The sequence below is a fragment of the Miniopterus natalensis genome, chromosome 20 (assembly GCF_054644295.1).
Source record: "Miniopterus natalensis isolate mMinNat1 chromosome 20, mMinNat1.hap1, whole genome shotgun sequence".
Taxonomy (NCBI): domain Eukaryota; kingdom Metazoa; phylum Chordata; class Mammalia; order Chiroptera; family Miniopteridae; genus Miniopterus; species Miniopterus natalensis.
Window position 1 is genome coordinate 17,175,045 of NC_142100.1, and position 18,185 is coordinate 17,193,229.

The window sequence follows — 18,185 nt, forward strand, 5'->3', positions numbered from 1 at the left end:
GGGGGAAAAAATCAATAAAATTGATACTCTAGTCAGACTGGTCAGTAAAGAAACAGAAGACACAAATTACCAATATCAGAAATGAAAGAGCAGACATCACTGTAAATATTAAAAAGGTAATAGGGAAATGTTATGGTTATGGGAATTTATGCCAGTACATTAAGTAACTTAGGTGGACTGGACAAATTTCTTGAAAGATGAAAACTACCAAAACTCACTGAAGACTAAATAGAGTGCCTGGATAGTCCTGTATTTCCTAAAGAAACAGAATTGATAAATTGGACTTTATCAAAATGAAAACTCCTTTGTTTTGAAAGATACTGTTGAGGGGTTAAAAAGAAAACAAACAACACACTTTAATAGCTGGCAAAAGAGGTGAACAGATACTTAAGCTAAGGAGGGAAATGAATAGCAAAAAACGTAAAAGTATGCTCAACACCAGCAATGTTTAGAGAAATGTAAATGTAAACCCTGCATGCCTGTTAGCATGGCTAAAATGAAAAGATTGTGCCAAGTTTTCGTTAGGATGCGGAAGTGCTGGAATTCCCATACGCTGCTGCGAGTGTAAACTTGTACCACCACTTTGGAAAGCAGTTTGGTAGTTTCCTAAAATCATTAAACATATACCGATAATACTACCCAACCATTTCATTCTAGGTATTTACCCTAGAGAAAAGAAGGCATATGTCCACACAGTGACCTGTACATGAACATTCATAGCGGCTTAATCTGTAATAGCAAAAAACTGGAAACAATCCAAATACCCCTCAACAGGTGAATGGATAAACAAGTTGTGGTTATATTCAAGTTGTGGAATGCTTTTCCTAACAAAAAGAAACAAACTATTGAAACATGTAACAACATGGCTGAATCGCAAAATAATTAAAATAATTATGTCGGGTGAAAGAAATACCCCTCCCCACAAAAAGAATACATACTATATGATTCCATTTATATACAACTCTAGAAAATACAAACTAATCTTCAGGCACAGAAAGCAAATCGGTTGCCTGGGGATGGGGCCAAGTGGGGAGGGGCTAAAGGCAGGGATTACAAAGTGGCAGGAGGCAACTTTGGGGAATGATAGGATATGTTCACTATATGGCCTGTTGTGATGGTTTCAGAGGTGTATACATATGTCAAAGTTTATCAAGTTGTACACTGCAAAATATTTATTTTTTATTTTATGTCAGTTTCCTCAGTAAATAAATTGCATGCTATTTTGAATTATCTGTGCAGTTCTGCCCTTCTTCAGATCATTATTATACTTTCCCATTGTATTTGTGTTATTGTTGGTTCATGGCAGATAAGTCAGTCTTAATTTGAACAGTTGATTGGAGACATTTCCCTAGGTGGAAGCAGGAACGAGTAACTTGGGATCATGGAATGAAAATATGAGGCACTCTTGTTTTTTCAGTGAGATGTGGCATAGTTGTGAGGTTTATTATGGGATCATTAATGTGCAGACAGTGTAGTTTAAGGAGCATGGGGTTTGGAGGCAAAGAATGTGTATTTTTTTCATTTGCTGGTTCTTACTAACATTGAATATGTTTGTTAACCTCCAAGCTGCTGTTAACATTTTAGGGTTTAGGACAATTGCTGTGAACACATTTTTTTCAGGAGTCAATTGTTTTAAGTGAAGGAACCTCCTTAAACTAATATAAGCAAAAAAAAAAAAAAAAAAAAAAGAATGTAGTCACAGGATATAAAGGTACATAATGAATTCTGGGGCTGGGAGTTCAGTGGGACTCTCAGGAGGGACTAGAACAAAGATGATTTCACTCTCTCAACAGTATTCCCTCCATCCCCCCCTTCCTTTCTTCCTCCTCCCTCCCTACTTCCCTAGTTCAGAACCTTCTGTTTCTCTGTGCACATTGGCCAGACATACAGCCATCCTGAAACCTAGCTCTACCTCTGTCTCTAGCTCCCAGAATTGGTTGCTAGCTCCTAGTTGTCAGCAGAAGCTCTAGACTCCCTGAAGCCTGATAACAAATTCTCAGAAGAGGTCATCTGACTCAGCTGGGTTCTGGGGTCCATTGAGGTATAATGAGCCATGGCTGGCCGTGGTTGGAAGGGTAGAGTCATGTAGCCCACTGACTAGGGGCTTTGAGAACAGATTCTTGAGAAGGGCTCAGACGGGCACATTAAAAGCTACATGTATTATAGAACCTTGCTATTCCATAGACCAGCATTGTCAGCATCACTTGGGAACTGGTGAGAAATGCTGAATCCCAGACCCTGTATTTTTACATGACCTCAGTTGATACACATGCACACTGAAGCTCAAGAAGCACTGCTTAGAGCAGTATTTCCCCACCTGGATCATTCTTTGTGGTGGAGGGCTTTCCTGTAGGGGGTCTTGCAGGATGTTTAGCAGCACCCTTGTGCTATACCCAACTAGCTGCGAGTAGCAACCCCCACCCCTACCCCACTTGAGACAACCAAACACATTTTCAGACATTACCAGTTATGCCCTGGTTGAGAACTACTATTATAGAGGATTAAAAGAAATAACATGTAAAGTGTTTTATAAACTATTAATATGTGTACAAATATTAGTCAGTTAGATGGGATTTGCCCTCCAGAAGCCAAAGGCCATGTAAAAGGGTAGGTTTACTATCAGGATTTAAGTGAATTTTTCTTTCTTTATTATATGAGGTTTTGTAACACTCTTACACACATCACTGCATTAATTTATAAAGAGCCATTTCTTTTCATTTTTCTGATACAGTGGTAAAATATTTATTCACATGGATGTCATGTACCCATTAAATCTTAGCTACTTATTTAATTGTATTTCTTTTTTATAAAATACCTTTTGTCATTTAACAGTGAGACTCTTTCAAAGAAATCTCTTTGGGAAGTTTTTTTCTTTTCTTTGGGAAGTTTAAGCTCTAATCATTCAGGAAGTTCCACTGCTGTGGCCAACTGTGGAGATGTAAAAACAGATCAAATCCAGTTCAAATAATTAAGTTCTAATGCACAGATGTTTGAAACCCATGCAAATGGATTGTAGAAGCCAGAATCATTACAATAGCTTTCCTTAAACTTTTAACAGTGAACAGTGGAAGTAAATATTTTCTCAATTTCAGTTTCTTTTTTTGGAGAAGTAAGCCAAGTATGCTTTCTAAAGAGACTTTGCTGGCTTCACCTAATGTGGTTTAAAAGTTCCTTTTTTACATCCTTAATTACTTACTTATGCTACTATATAAATTCTGTTCTTGGAGGAAGGAGTCTGTTGTAGTAATAGCATTGAGTAAGCTTTCAGTGAATATTTGTGGAATGGAAAGAAGGAAGGATCGAAGAGCAAGCAGACAAGCCATGAAGGTACAGGACATGCTGGCTCTGACCGACTATCCCCATGGAATGCACCTGCTGTGTTCAGTGTTGTGCTGAGAGCCTCTTGACAGAAGGGCCTTACAGTTCCTGGATATGTTCTCTCCATAAGTCTGACTCTAAGGACATATTAATCAAATTAATTCTTTTTTGTCAGCATGTTTAATGCTTGTCCCTCATTAGGAATGGAGCTCTTTGATCGTCGTAGGCCAAAGGGCCATTTTAAAATGTGGATCTATACATATTTTAAAATAAAATGAAAGGATCTGTGCATAATTTGTTCCCATTTCCACAGTTTAATATTCGTATTATGGGACTGAAAAGGGATCATGCAGATTAGCTGAGACCTTGTTTCCAGCCACTCCTTCTTGGGGTCATTTTGAGCATTAACAATCAGATTTGAAGGATTCATTTCAACTTACAGTCTTTCACCATAGAAAAGAATTGACTAATACTGTTGTGCATGTCTGAGGATGATGAATAGCCCTTTTCTTTCTTGCCCAATAGAAGGTAGCTAGCTTCAGAATATTTCTTAGTGCTGAACTCAATGGCTGGACTCAGAAATATTCATTGCTGTGTCTGCTATCCAACTTTGTGCTTGTACATTAGGTTTAGTCATTAAAATCTCACATGCAAGTGCAGAGGAAGCCATTCTCACATGCAGAATGAATTTTGAAGAGGAAATACTTTTACTTTAGCTTCGACACTAAAGATACCAAGTGCCAAGGCTTATGTTTTTCTTGTCAGCAAAGGGAGAGGGACTTAAAATCACCTTCAGGTCATGTGGATTTTCTGGGTTACCCACAGTGGCAGCTGTGAACTACACTTGGGATTTTCTCTCTTTTTAAAACATGTGGGTGTTGTGTTCTGCTTTACCTCTCACATCTGGTGATCAGAGCTCAGGGTCAACAGGGGAAATGTCTGACTGCACGCAGATTTGCAGTTTGTCCATAAAAGATTTAGTGCTGTTTTTTCAGCTCTCTATGTCAGGCTTCAACTGCATTAATGCTCATTAAAGAGCAGCAGTTATGTGAACCCCATCAATATTGCAAGAAGTGGGTTGTGTAGCAGGGGGATGAGAGGGTGTCGGTGAGGGTGGGGGAATAGAATTAGGCTCCTAAGGCAAGATCAATAAAGCATGATTTAATTGCTTCCTGTATTTGTTATTCCAATAATTTTTATTGAGTAGCCATGAGATACCAACCACTATTCCAGGTGTTAAGGATATAAAGTTAAATGGATAGATAAAGCCTTTTTCCTCTCATACTTATAGTCTATGAGGGTAAAGACAGTAAACAATCATAACTTGATAGGTGCTACAGTAGAGGCCTGGATAGTGGGCACATTTTAGAGGATGGAACATTTGAACTGGGTCTTAAAAGGGAAATAGGAATACTTCAGATGGAGACGGGGGATATAAGGCTCACCAGGGTAAACAAAAGATAAGTCTTAGAGGCATGCAAGTTCATGCCTTGTACAGGACATGGCAGGCCGTTCTAGTAGTTTCAACCTAAAGAGTGTCAACATGGAGGAAGACAAGACTAGATGGGCAGACTGAGGCTGGATCATGGTGGCATTCATACCATACTGTGGATGTAGACTCTAACCAGTGTTCTAAGCAATGGCAATCTATCAAAGCCAGCTTCTGTCTTCTCTTAGCCAGCACCAGTATCTTAAAGTTCAGCCTCACCTAAACAAGTCCTTCACCAAGCCAGTCTCTGGAGCAAAGGTGGTTCTGGGTTATCAGCTCATGGAATCTAGAACTAGTCTTGCTTCCCTAAACTGTGGTATGCCCAGACACTCACACCCTCCCTGAGCTCTTTTACTGGACCCTCACTCTATTCTTGTTTACCTGGTCCTTGTGACAGCCTTTTTTTTTTAAACCAATGTGTTTTTTTGTGTGTGTTTTTTTTAAAAGATATATTTTATTGTTTTCAGAGAGAGGAAGGGAGAGGGAGAGAGAGATAGAAACATCAATGATGAGAGTCATTAATTGGCTGCCTCCTGCATGCCCCCTGCTGGGGATCAAGCCTGCAACCCTGGAATATGCCCTGACCGGGAATTGAACCACAATCTCCTGGATCATAGGATGATTTTCAACTGCTGAGCCATGCTGGCCGGGCATGACTGGGCTTTTATCTGGTTTCCTAATCAGATTTCCAGTTCCCAGAACTAGAGCCTGCTCCAGGCCTCTGCCTTCTCTGGTAGAGCCCAGATACTGAGTCTATCTCTTACCAGTCCCCTTCCTTGAGCCTAGATTCTTCCTTCCATGTTCTAGCTGCTTGCTGGGATCCTGCTGCATCTGACAGCTTTCCTGGAGCCACACTGTTGTCACCTACTTACTGTGAGTGCCTGTTAACTCTTAACAGTTGTACCCAACCCACCAAGTCGTACCTCATATAGCACTACTGTCTCAGTTCTCACCTGGATTTGTTGCATCTCTGTAGATATAAATTTTTATTGATAATAGGCCTATACTCCTCCTCCATAACTGTCAAATTAATTAAATTTTCTCACCTTGATCTTGGCTTTTGTCAACTTCTTCTTATTCCCACTAGCCACATTGCATGCTCCAGCATATCTGTGGTAAACACACTCTTAAGGTGGTCCCATGACCCCTGCTTCCTGGTTTCATACCCTTGTATGACCCCCTTCCTTGAGTATGAGCAGGATCTGTGACTTGCTTCTACCAATGGGATATGGCAAATAGTGACAGAACGTACATGATTCTTTGTATGTGATTATCTCATACAAGATCATAATGCCCATCTTACTAGAGTCTCTCCCTTGCTGGCTGTGAGGGAGCAAGTAGCCATGTTGGGAACTCCTTGTGGCAAAAAACTGCAGGTGGCCTTGAGGATCTGAAGGCAGTCTTCATTGACAGCTAGCAGAAAATTGAAGCTCTCAGTCATATAACTGCAGGAACTGAATGCCACCAATAGCCACAGGAGCAGAGAAGCTCTTCCTTCCCCAACTGAGCCTCCAAATGAGAACCTGGGCGTGATATACCCTGATTGCAGCCTTGCAAAGGACCCAGTTAAGCTGTGCTGGGACTCCTGACTCACGGAACTGTGAGATAATAAATGTGTGTTATTTTAAGCTACTAAGTCTGTGGTAATTTTGTTACGCAGCAGTAGATAACTAATACAGTGTCTCAGTGGAGCAAAACAAGATACGGCAATTAGAATATGTGTTCTGGAAGCACTTGACATCTGGTAATTAGATGTGTAATTGTGCTTTATTAAACATTTTTTTCCCTCTTCTACTAACATTCCTAAGAAAATGGGAAATTTTTATTTTCTACAAGGAACTGGTTCATCACTTTAATTGTCTCATTCCTGAAACAGGTGTCCTAGATAAAGGACACCAGATGGGATCCAGCAGCTGGAGTAGGAAAACTAAAATCACAGAGTTTATATTGAGTGCAACCTTGTGTGTAGCAGAGAACAAAGGAAAAACAAATGAATTCTTAGAGATTTTCTTGCAAGTGTTGGAGAAGGTGTCAGTAGTATCTGAAGTGCAAAAATAAATGGTTCAGGATAAAATTTGCCATCACTTTTGAAGTTGAGACAGTTTACAAATGTTTATTGGCAGAAAATATAAACATTTGTCCAAAGCATTTTAAAATCTCTTCATTTCAGAACAGTATTAGATTGATCTGTTATTTCTGCATCATCTTGATAGTAATTTATCCATTTGTTGTTAGCTTTTCTGATCTTTGATTGTTTAACTTCTCATGGCTTTTGCATATGTGCAAAAATGGGATAATTTCAATTTTATGTTGGGGAAAGAGAGTTAAAAATAACATTTTGTGAACACCTACTAAGTACTATGCTACTTGTTTCAAATCTCATATGATCTTCACAGCAGATCTATGAAATGGGGTTATTTTTAAATCTTCATTTTGTTAAGACCAGAGAGTTTAAGTAATGTACCCAAGAGCACATAGCTAGTATGTCTTAGAGACAAAATGTAAATTCTAATGACTTCAATAATGTTTTTCCTCTACATCTGCAGTTTTTTTTTTTTTAATATATCTTTATTGATTTCAGAGAGAGGAAAGGAGAGGGAGAGAGAGAGATGGAAACATCAATGATGAGAGAGTCATTGATCAAGCCCACAACCCGGGCATGTGCCCTGACCGGGAATCGAACCCCGATCGCCTGGATCCTAGGTCGACGCTCAACCGCTGAGCCACGCCCAGCCGGGCTACATCTGCAGTTCTTAAAGTCTAATGTGTGGAACCCCTGTTCCCTGAAATCCTTTCAGGGAATCTATGAGGTCAAATTATTTTCATAATAATACTAAGATGTTATTTGTGGGCTTTGTTTTGTTTTTTAACTGTGTTAATGTTTGTTCTGATGTTACAAAAGCAATGGTGGGATAAACTGCTGGTGCCATAGCATGAATCTGGGCACTAGCACCAAGCTGTTCTAGAAGTCATTATACTCTGTACTGTTGTAAACTTTCAGTTAAAAGGGGGGAAAAACAGTTTCACTTAAGAATGTCCTCAATGAAGCAATAAAAACAATTTTATTTAAATTCTACCCTTCAGTACATACCTTTTGACTATTCTGTGTGACCAAAGGTGGTGTGTATAAATCACCTCTGGTGCATACCAACCAGAGTACCATGCTTGTCTCAAACCCAAAGCACTGGTGCAGTTGTTCGAGTTGGAAGCTGAGTGGCTGTTTTCTCATGGAACATATTTTTTTATTTGAAAGAATGACTCACAGAAAAACTGTGATTATACAGACTTGATTATATGGAGAGATTTCATGAAAAATGAATGAGTGAAATAAAATGAATGAGTGAGCCTGTCACTTCAAAGAAAACAGTGCTTCTTGCCAATTCAAGGTTTCAAGGAGAAATTAGAATTTTAGAAAACTTGTATTCACCATTGTGATTGTGAGCTTGACAACTTCCTAGTATTTAAAATTTTTCTGATGAGATTGGTGGCGAGTTTTTTGATGTTGTATAATGAAATGTGTCAACATTTAGAAGATCTATAAACTCAGCTAACAGTATTTTCAAATAACTAATGTCTGATGTTACCAAGTCATGAGTAGGTGAAAGATCCATTCAAAATGCAAGATAGACCAATGCATTTTAATGTAACAGGGTACAAAAAGTTTGTTGATACAGTCTCAGATTCTTTAAAGACTAATATTCACAATTTTTTTCCAGTTACATATCTGTATGAGGCTGGATTTTACTCTTATATTTCAGTCCAAACAACATATTGCACCAAATTGAATATAGAAACAGATATGACAATCTAGCTATTTTCTATTAAGTAAACATTAAAGATTTTTTTAAATATAGTGATGTCACTCTTCATTATTTTGTTGTTTTAGAGGATCTAGTTACTTTTCATAAAAATGTTATTTGTATTAACCTATAATGGATTTATAATTTTTAATAGTAAGTATTTAAAAGTTTTCACAATATTAATTTCTCACATCTTAAATATTGAAATGTAAACCCTACATAAACAAAAGCTCTTTAGTGTTGTATTTGTTAAAAGTATAAAGAGGTCCAAAGACCAAAAAGTGTTTTTAGAACTGATGCTTTATATTCTTTTTCTTGTTACCTACATGTCTATTCTGAAACTAAAATGAAGTGTTATAAGCAGACTAACTTGATAAGGCACTTTAAAGATGCATAATCCTGTCACTAATGATGATGAGCCTATTTCACCTTTATTCTAACTATTAGCTTGATTTTGCTGTTGAGAAAGAAATCTCCTGATGATATTAGAAGATTATATACAATTACCACTTTCCTCTATCACTGCAATTTCTTTTTCCTAAATGGAATCCATAAATTAGACATGACTTGGCTGAACTGATATAAATAGGTGTGTGATGAAACTCGTTTTATATTCATGTCTGAATTTATTGTTAAGTCATTTGTAGATTTTTCTGGCAAGTTACACTTAATTTTAATGGTGTAAACTGTAGACTGTTTTACTGACCAGTTTAGGTAGATTGCTATCAAACTTGCCATTGAAAGAATTTCCTTAGCTCTGCAGTCTGGAAGCAATATAAATTGGGGTTGTTATTAACCCCCTTCCATCTTTCTTGTATAGTAGAGTGATTCTTGGGACCACAGATTTAGGAGGACATGCATCTTTTGTAGTCATTGACACTCAGCTTTTGGGAGCAATGAATTCTCTAACTTGGACCATTTAATGACACGTAATGAATACGCTCAGACTGCCTGCAGCAAATATCTTGTCTATATCTAGGGGTATTTAATATTTTCTCCACACTTGAGCTAAATGTTTTCATTACTTAGAGTCTATATTAAATTAATATTTATTGTCATCAACATCTTTAGTGGACCTCAGGATCAATAACAACTTTGTGGAAGCTGCCAATATCCTTTCTTTCTCATTGACTGCCTCTTGCTTTTCTTTATTCTTTTTTTTAACTTTCCTTCATATATAAATGAGGTTATGTAAGGCATATACATTCATTCAGCTTAGCAGGATTAGGAAGAGCAAGGATGATATAAATACAATCTATTCCCTACTACACCCCATTTTGCAACACATAACTCATGTGTTACCACATACCTCACTCCAAATACCTTATGGCTAAAGGAGAGTTAGACTCATTAATGAGTTTATGCATTGAAGGCTCAGCCCAGGCTCACCTCCTCTCCAAAACTCTTTCTGACTTTCTTTCCGTACCCCCTCACTAAACCCAGTCCAAGTTGAATTGATCACTCCCTCCTTCATGCTCTATTTGAACTTTTTTCCAAATCAGCTATGATAATTACTGCACTTCTTATGTGCCAGGTCCCCATACTGTACTGGAAACTCTTCAGCAACAAGGGACCATGCCTCATTCATTCATTTTGCAAATGTTGAGGGTCTCTCTCTCGTAGTTGCTGTGCCATCTGCTGAGGATGCCTGTCCTCACAATTTAGGCATGTGTGTCCCCAGCACCTAGCCCCATTGGGTCTGCTATATAGTAAGGGCTTAACAGAAAATGTGTATTGAAAGGTACCATGCTTTTCATTCACAGTCTTTTTTCTGGTATTTAAGTTTTCAGCCACTCAAAATGTAATGAACTTGTACTCTGTGTAAGTCTAACATTTTTCTCTCTGATTTCAAGGGATCTTTTGTATATAAGAGTAAGAAAAGTTAATAAAAAAGTCTTGTATTTGCACTATGCCCAGTGATTAACAAGTCTTTTCCCATACCTATTTCATTTGATTCTTAATTGACATACACAAAGCTGCACATATTTAATGTATACAACTTGATGAGTCATACCCTTTTGTTTTCAGGGTATCATCACTCTTCCAGAAGAGTTTACACTTATAATCTATATGCTTTATTTAAGTGCATATTTACACAGAGAATTCCTAGGTCCTACACCAGGTGCAGTGTGAGCAAGGCCAGTTCCTTGATGGAGAAAATAAAGAACATTCCTGTGTGTTCCCTGAGCCATGTCTCTGTCTTCAGCTTTACAGTGTGTCTGCAGCCCACCTTTTGATGTTAATATTGATGGTTCTAAGACTAAGTTAAGAAAATGTTAAGAAATCTTTTTCTTCTTTATACCCATTTTGTTCTAGGTGCTCTGCTATGAATTTACATAGTTAAGAGTCTACAAGGGCAGGTAGCATTGGCCTCATTTTATAGCCTGAATAAACTGAGGCCCAGAGATAAAATAACTTGTCCAAGGTGATGAATATTAAGTAGTAGAGCCAGGATTCATTTCCACATCCTTCTGATTCCAAACATGGCCACTTGCCGTTTTTAGTATGCCATGCAGCGAAGGATAGTGTTTCAGGATCACTGTTTTTTGAGTCCTTTTGTGTTCCTCTGGTGCCATGCTACAGTGATTTTGGAGATGAATTAACCCATAGTGATAATACGATGCCACAGAAATAAAGAACTATTTATTGAAGGCCTGTTTTTGTGCTCCTTTCTATAGCCACTCAGCCCCCACAAAATCAAGTGGCATCCTCTTCAAAAGGCTTAGTGACTTGTTATTTGCACTCAGAATTTTCCCCATAAGGGCACTACATTCAACTCATACATAACCTCAGTAATAGATAATCCCCAACTGGGACAATCTAAATATCATTTACATTTGGAGGATTGTCCCAAATTTACGTTCCTAATAATATTTTATATTATCCAGTGTTGAAACGTTAGAATGAATTACTTGTCTTGACTAGTCCTCTTTGTCCTTCAAGTTTTACTGCCTTTGCCCCTCCCTTTCTTCTGCCCAGAGTACAGACTCTTCCCCATTATCTGTAACAACATGAGTCACTTGCACTTAAATTATTTTCGAAAGGCTGTTTCTTGTAATAGTGCTGAGTAAAGTACTAATGAGTACAGCAACTAGAATGTAGTATGGCTCCCAGGGTAGAAACAGGTCAGTTTTCTTTTTCTGGCTTCCCCATAGCCAAAATTCAGTGACTTTTCAAATCCCTGTTGAGAGGACCCATCTCTTTTGTTTATGAAGCCCTAGAGCTATTTGAGGCAAAATGCAGCTTCTAGATCTTAAATGATTTAACAGAGATAATACTAATCAGAGCTCATCTACTGCAAGGGACATATTAACTAGATTTGTACATCAGCAGAGTAGGCTAAATTTTCCTTTATGGCCTAACGTCTGAGCAATATGATAAACTAGGTTCTCTTATACTAGCTGTGGACACTTAACTGCTGCTTGGGCTAGCACAAATATTGTAATTAGCATCGAATGTTATTAAAGTAGAAAGATGATTAGAAAGTGGATCCATTATGATACATCTCCATAGAGTTAAAGAACAAAAGATTTGGAGGTGCTGTATGACCATAACTTGTGTCAGAGCCCACAAAGAAATCTGAGGCTAGAGCATTTGTTAACCAAAATCTTTTTAGGTTTTTCCCTTCCTTCTGTAAATACATTTATTTATCATCACTTACCAGTCTGTGATTATGGGTTTTTGTATTTTAATTAGGAATTACTGCAGAGTATCTCACAGCTGACCCAAAGCTTAATTAGAATAATCATGGGAGTAGATTTTGCAAGCTGGCTTGCAAAAGGGACTTAGTTTGAATTTTAAAGTAATGATGTGCTTTAGATCCTGGGACTCTAACCTCTCCCTTACCCAATTTCCAGTAATGTTCACTCTTTCTTGACATCCTGTGGCTGTTTAGGTGTTTGTGCAGACAGGATCTGTGGTGTCCCTCTTTTACTCATCAGATACTTATACCTTAGCATGAATCAGTAGGGGGAAAATCAATGTTATTTCATGAAAATCAGTGTGTTACTTCTGCCAAGGTGTTCTTTTCAGTTAAGCCTCATCTCTAATGGTGAAATAAATGATTTTGTGGCTTGTTAAAGGAATTCGTGCATAGGGAAACGAAGAGGATTTGGGCTTATGTGGACTCCTTCCCTGATCTAGGAAATCATACCTTAATTTCAGAGCTGCTCTCAAAAGTTTAATTTGCTTGTTACTGAATTTATTGGAATACAGGTTTCAAGTGCACAAGTCAATAAAACATCATCTGCACACTGCATCCTGTGCCCATCGCCTCAAGCAAAGTCTCTTTCTGTCTCCATTTCCACTCCCCCCTTTGCCTACCTATTCCCCACCCTGCTTTCCCTCTGGCTATCTATTTATGTGTTTTTAATTTGAATGTATTTATCCCATCAAATGTCTTATTTTGTTGTTCACTTAACAACTTCTTCATTGAAAATTCTCATTTAATTCATAACAGTCAAATAGGTCAGTGATTCATCTGTCTAATATTTTTCTATGTTAATCTCAATTCCCTCAGTCCTTTGGAAACCACTAGACAGAGGTGTTATTTTAGTAAAATTTAATATCAACTTGACCCTGGAGTGTGGGCAGCCAGGCAGAGTTATCATCAGGTGTAAATTCTAGTCTGGGGTTCAGGTACACATGATCTTTTTTGGTCTTGTCACATGTGTTAATTCCTGTGCTGCACCACCTTGAACAGAATTTCTGAGAAAAATGAGTCTTAAGAAATTTGAGGATATTTTTAAGGAAAAATATCCAACTCTACTACAGAGAAGCGAATGAGGGTGAATAAAGTCATAAAATAAAAAGTCATTGTTACTGTATCCTTCTGCAAGGTTTAAACTCTTTTTATTCCCTGTTTCAGTCTAAGAAGGAGCAAAGAAACGTGAAACACTACAGGTAATATTTCACAAGGACTCTTATGATGGAGATAAGGCCAAAGTGAGTTGGTTGTATGCTCTCTGTTAAGATCATATTTTACCTGGAGCACATATTAGTTTTGGGCATTTGGCCTGAAATCTAAGAGACTAAATAAATGATAAACAATTTTAAGAGAGGGGTAGGGAACATGCAACTAATAAAGTAGTATTTACTGCTACCAGGAGTCCTCATCATTTAGACATTTAATTTTCTTTGAATAAGAGTGTAGATACATAGCAGTGTTTTTCTAGTGTTCCCTGTAGTGTGTAGCATTTATGAGTGCTTAATAAATTTTTATCATAATTAATATCCCAAATGGTTGGGATTTTCTCTGGGGATGGAAGGACTAGAGGCTTAGGAATCTTGGGAAAGATTAAATGTGTTTTTTATGTTACTGTTTGGCTGTGTCTGAGGGCAATCCTGATTTCCTGTGTTTCTTGCCTCAAGCCCAGTTCTGTATAGCAGAGTAGTCGTTTGGTGGAGTAATGAGTCAGGCTAGTGTTTGTAATGTTGGATACATGGTGTGAGAAGAGCATGGACTTCAGAGTTAGACAGACCTGGATTTGAATTGTAGTTCTATTGTAGTGTAGAAAATGGAGACAATCCATTTTTCTTGCAGGGTTTATATGAGAATAGAACTAATGCATGTAAAGGACAAGGCATAGCAGAGGCTTCTGATATTAGCTATTACTAATACCCTTTAGATAGAGATATTGAATCCATGTGGACACCAGAGTAAACACATTGGCCTACTCTCAGGGATAGTTACAGTTTGCATATTGGCTAATGTCCCATCACAGTGTACCAAGTCCTGATAGTCCTCAAGTTCAATCAGCACATTTAAAAATTTATTATTTTTTCAATTACAGTTGATATTCAATATCATATTAGTTTCAGGTGTAAAGCATAGTGGGTAGACATTTACATATATATACATATATGTGTATATATATATATTTTAAAATATGTTTTTATTGATTTGAGAGAGAGGAAGGGAGAGGGAGAGAGAGATAGAAACATCAAGGATAAGAGAGAATCATCAATCAGCTGCCTCCCTCACACCCCAAACGGGATCAAGCCCAAAATCTGGGCATGTTTCCTGACCAGGAATTGAACCATGTCTTCTGGGTTCTTGGGTCGACACTCAATCACTGAGCCACACCAGCTGGGCAAGTAGACATTTATATAATCTATGAAGTGATCCTCTCAGTAAGTTTAGTACCCACCCGCCACCATACTACAGTTATTACAATATTATTGACTATATTCTCTGCTCTGTACTTTATACCGCCATAACATTTTTGTAACTGCCAACTTGTACTTCTTAATACTTTCACCTTTTTAACCAGTCCCCTAACCCTCCTCTTCTCTGGTAACCATCAGTTTGTTCTCTGCATCTATGAGTCTGTTCATGTTTTGTTTGTTCATTTATTTTGTTCTTTAGGTTCCATATGTAAGGGAAATCATAAATGTCTTTCTTTGACTGACATATTTCACTTAGCATAATACCCTCTAGGTCCCTCCGTGCTGTTTCAAATGGTAAGATTTCATTCTTTTTTTATGGCCGAGTAATACTACATTGTATATTTGTACCACTTCTCCTTTATCCACTCATCTGTTGATGGGCACTTAGGTTGTTTCCCTGTCTTGGCTATTGTAAATAATGCTGCAGTGAACATAGGGGTGCATATTTCTTTTTGAATTAGTCTTTTGGATATCTTCAGATAAATACCTAGAAGTGGAATTGTAATTCAGCACATTTTTAATGAGTACTTTTGAATCCTATGAGAGAAATGAGTAGGATGTCTTTCCCTGGAGGAGCTTGCAGTTTAATCAGGGCTATCAGGGCTATGTAAGCTAACTACTTGCTCAGTTCTGTGCAACAAGCATGTACTCTGATATTCAAAGAGAGCGATTACAACTTTGGGGGTGGGAGGAGTCAAGATGGATTTTATGAAAGAGTTGAGAGTTGGGAGGAATCATGAAGAATGGGTGATGTTTTGACAGAAAGTGGTAGGTATGAGAATTGGGATCAAGGTATTAAAAATAAGGCAATGAATAACATTTTTGGGGGGAGCAATAATAAGAAGAGCTTTTGAAGGGATATATCAATCTCCTTTTGGTGGGTGAGGCAGAGATGACATAAACAGCAGTACCTCTGCTGGTGTCAGACCTGAGCCTGAGTTTAACAACTGTATTGAAAATGCAAATGAATGCTCATCAAATTTATGGATAACACAGAATTGTAGTGGGATGGGTTAGTCTGCAGGAGTGGTTGGCAGGAAAAAGGTCTGAGGCTGGGGGACAGGATTAGGCTTTAAAAAAACCTGCAGGTTAAACTCCTGATCACAGTCATCTAGAATGGAATTCCATAGAGATCAGAGAATTAGCAGTTTAATTCTGCCATTAAAGTAAACAAGCCAAGCTGAGCTGGATAGGGGAACACATAAAAATTCATGGAACTTGACCTGGAAATTATCACACCTCCTGTTATAGAAGTACAGTCAGGCACAGGGGACCTTAGGGCCATTCTAAGACAGGATTCCTGAACAAATATGAAGAACCTTTACAGGTTACAGTAAAAATAGCTACCATTTATTTAGTGTGTGCTATTTTATTGTGACAAATAATGGTTAACATTTATTGACTATTTGCTTGGTGCCAGGCCTAAAGATAGTTATTATCTTATACCTGCCAATAGCCTTGGAAGGTAATTGTTTATCCTTGTTTTACACAGCAGGAAGCTGGAGCTCTGGAAGGTTCAGTAGCTTGCCTGCAGGCCTAAGTGAAAAAGCCACAGTACCCCTCTGGCTGTTCCAAAGTCCTGCTTGTCTGACTTTACCTTGTTGTCTTCCACCAAAAAATACAAATACGTGCAAATAAGTGTAGAAAATCAAATCTGCAGAATATGCACAATATGTTTCCATTTATATATAATTTGAAAATAGATGAAAACACTAACAATTTTTATGGATGCATAATATACAGTGATAGTATATTATGTATGGGAGTGATAAACACCAAATTCAGGATATTGATTACTCTGTATCTGTAATGTTTATTTTCCTTAAAAGAAAAGAGAACAAATCTGAGGCAAATATGGGAGAACGTTAAGATTTGTTAAAGCTAGATCATGGGTATTCGTTATATTTTTTTTTATACTTATCTCTGAAAAATTTTAAAAGTTGAAAAAGAAAAAACAGGCCTAAATTACCACATAGAAAGCTTTGGTAGCACTTGCATTAGAAGAAGGAAATAGAGCATGAACCTCTCAAGTCCCTCTAGGACAGCTGTAAAACTCTACGGTTCTCTGATGACAGGCTCTCTGCTAGTTTACATCTTTATAGCATTATAAATGTAAGATATAGAATGATGATGCAAAGAAAATTCTTTTACCTCTCCTTTTCTTGTTTTTAAACTATTGAATTAAAGCAGGATTTTGAAGTTTCTGAACCTATTCAGATGCAGTATGGAATTTTGAAAATAGCCAGGGCTCTGTGCAGTCAGACTGACCAAGGTCTGAATCCCAGCCCTGACACTTGACAACCATGAGTCTGAGAACAAATGACTAGACCTCCCTGAGCCTTTGCTTCTCCTGGGAAACAAGGAAAACACTACCTCATAGAATTGTCATAGGGATTAGAGATGACATGTGTAAAGGGTTGAGCACATAATGGGGACTCATGATAGGTTATTTCAATTGTCCTCTGAAGCTCTATACAAATACTAATTCTATTCAATTCTGTTGTTCTAAATATTTCTTGTATCTGCACACTTCTCTCTAAACCCAGGGCCATCATCCCTCTTCTGACTACATTCATCTCTCACCTGGACTTGATAAACAGCCTCCTAGACTATCATGTTCATGCTGAACTTTCCAAGTTTATTGCTTCCTGTAGTCAGATCTTTCAGAAACCCAAAATAGACCACACCCTTTCCTTGCTTATTTCTTCCTTTCCTGCTCCTTGCTGGTTGCTTCCCAGGCGGCTCCTGCCATCCTTTCATCTTCGTTCTCATTGCTCACAGTTGATTCCATGGCCCATCCATACTGAGTTTTTGCAGTAACTTGGAAGGTCCTTACTCTCTCTAGCCTCTGGCTTCTTGTCCTTTTCCCTCTGTACCTTGCCTCATCTCACCTTTCTTTTTTAAAAAATTTATCTTTATTGTTGAAAGTACTATAGATGTCTCCCCCTTTCTCCTCCCACTGATCCCTTCTACCCCATATCCAGCCCCCCTCAGGCCTCCTCCACACTTTTGTCTGTCTCCTCACCTTTCTAATTCTCACACATTCTTCTGGCTTTATTTTTTTCTCTTTTTAAAAATGAATAATTGAGATACAACATTGTATTAGTTTCAGGTATACAATGATTTGATACTGTATATATTGTGAAGTGATCACATTAAGTTTAGTTAATATCCATCACCACCCAGTTACAAATTTTTTTTCTTGTGATGAAAACTTTTATGATCTACTCTCTTAACAACTCTTAAATATGCAATACAGTATTATTAACTATAGTCACCATGCTGTACATTAAGGCCTCATGACTTATTTATTTTATAACTGAAAGCTTGTACCTTTTGACCCCCTCCTCTGGCAACTACCTGTCTGTTCTCTGTTTCTATGGGCTTGATTTTGTTGTTTTCAGATCCTA

The 18,185-nt window shown here is 37.8% G+C and overlaps 1 protein-coding gene across 6 annotated transcripts in view; it reads left to right on the forward strand.

The window, feature by feature from the left end:
* The window catches only part of TTC28 (tetratricopeptide repeat domain 28), a 463,353-nt gene that overhangs the window by 273,024 nt on the left and 172,144 nt on the right, over positions 1-18,185 (forward strand). Inside the window, exon 1 of one of the 6 annotated variants that reach the window (XM_016198632.2) lies at positions 5,721-7,617. The exons of the other annotated variants lie outside the window; for them this stretch is intronic. Within the exon in view, the coding sequence (XP_016054118.2) occupies positions 7,417-7,617 (201 nt within the window). The 5' untranslated portion in view covers positions 5,721-7,416. Of the gene's footprint in view, positions 1-5,720; positions 7,618-18,185 lie in introns of those variants that run through there. 6 annotated transcript variants of the gene reach the window in all.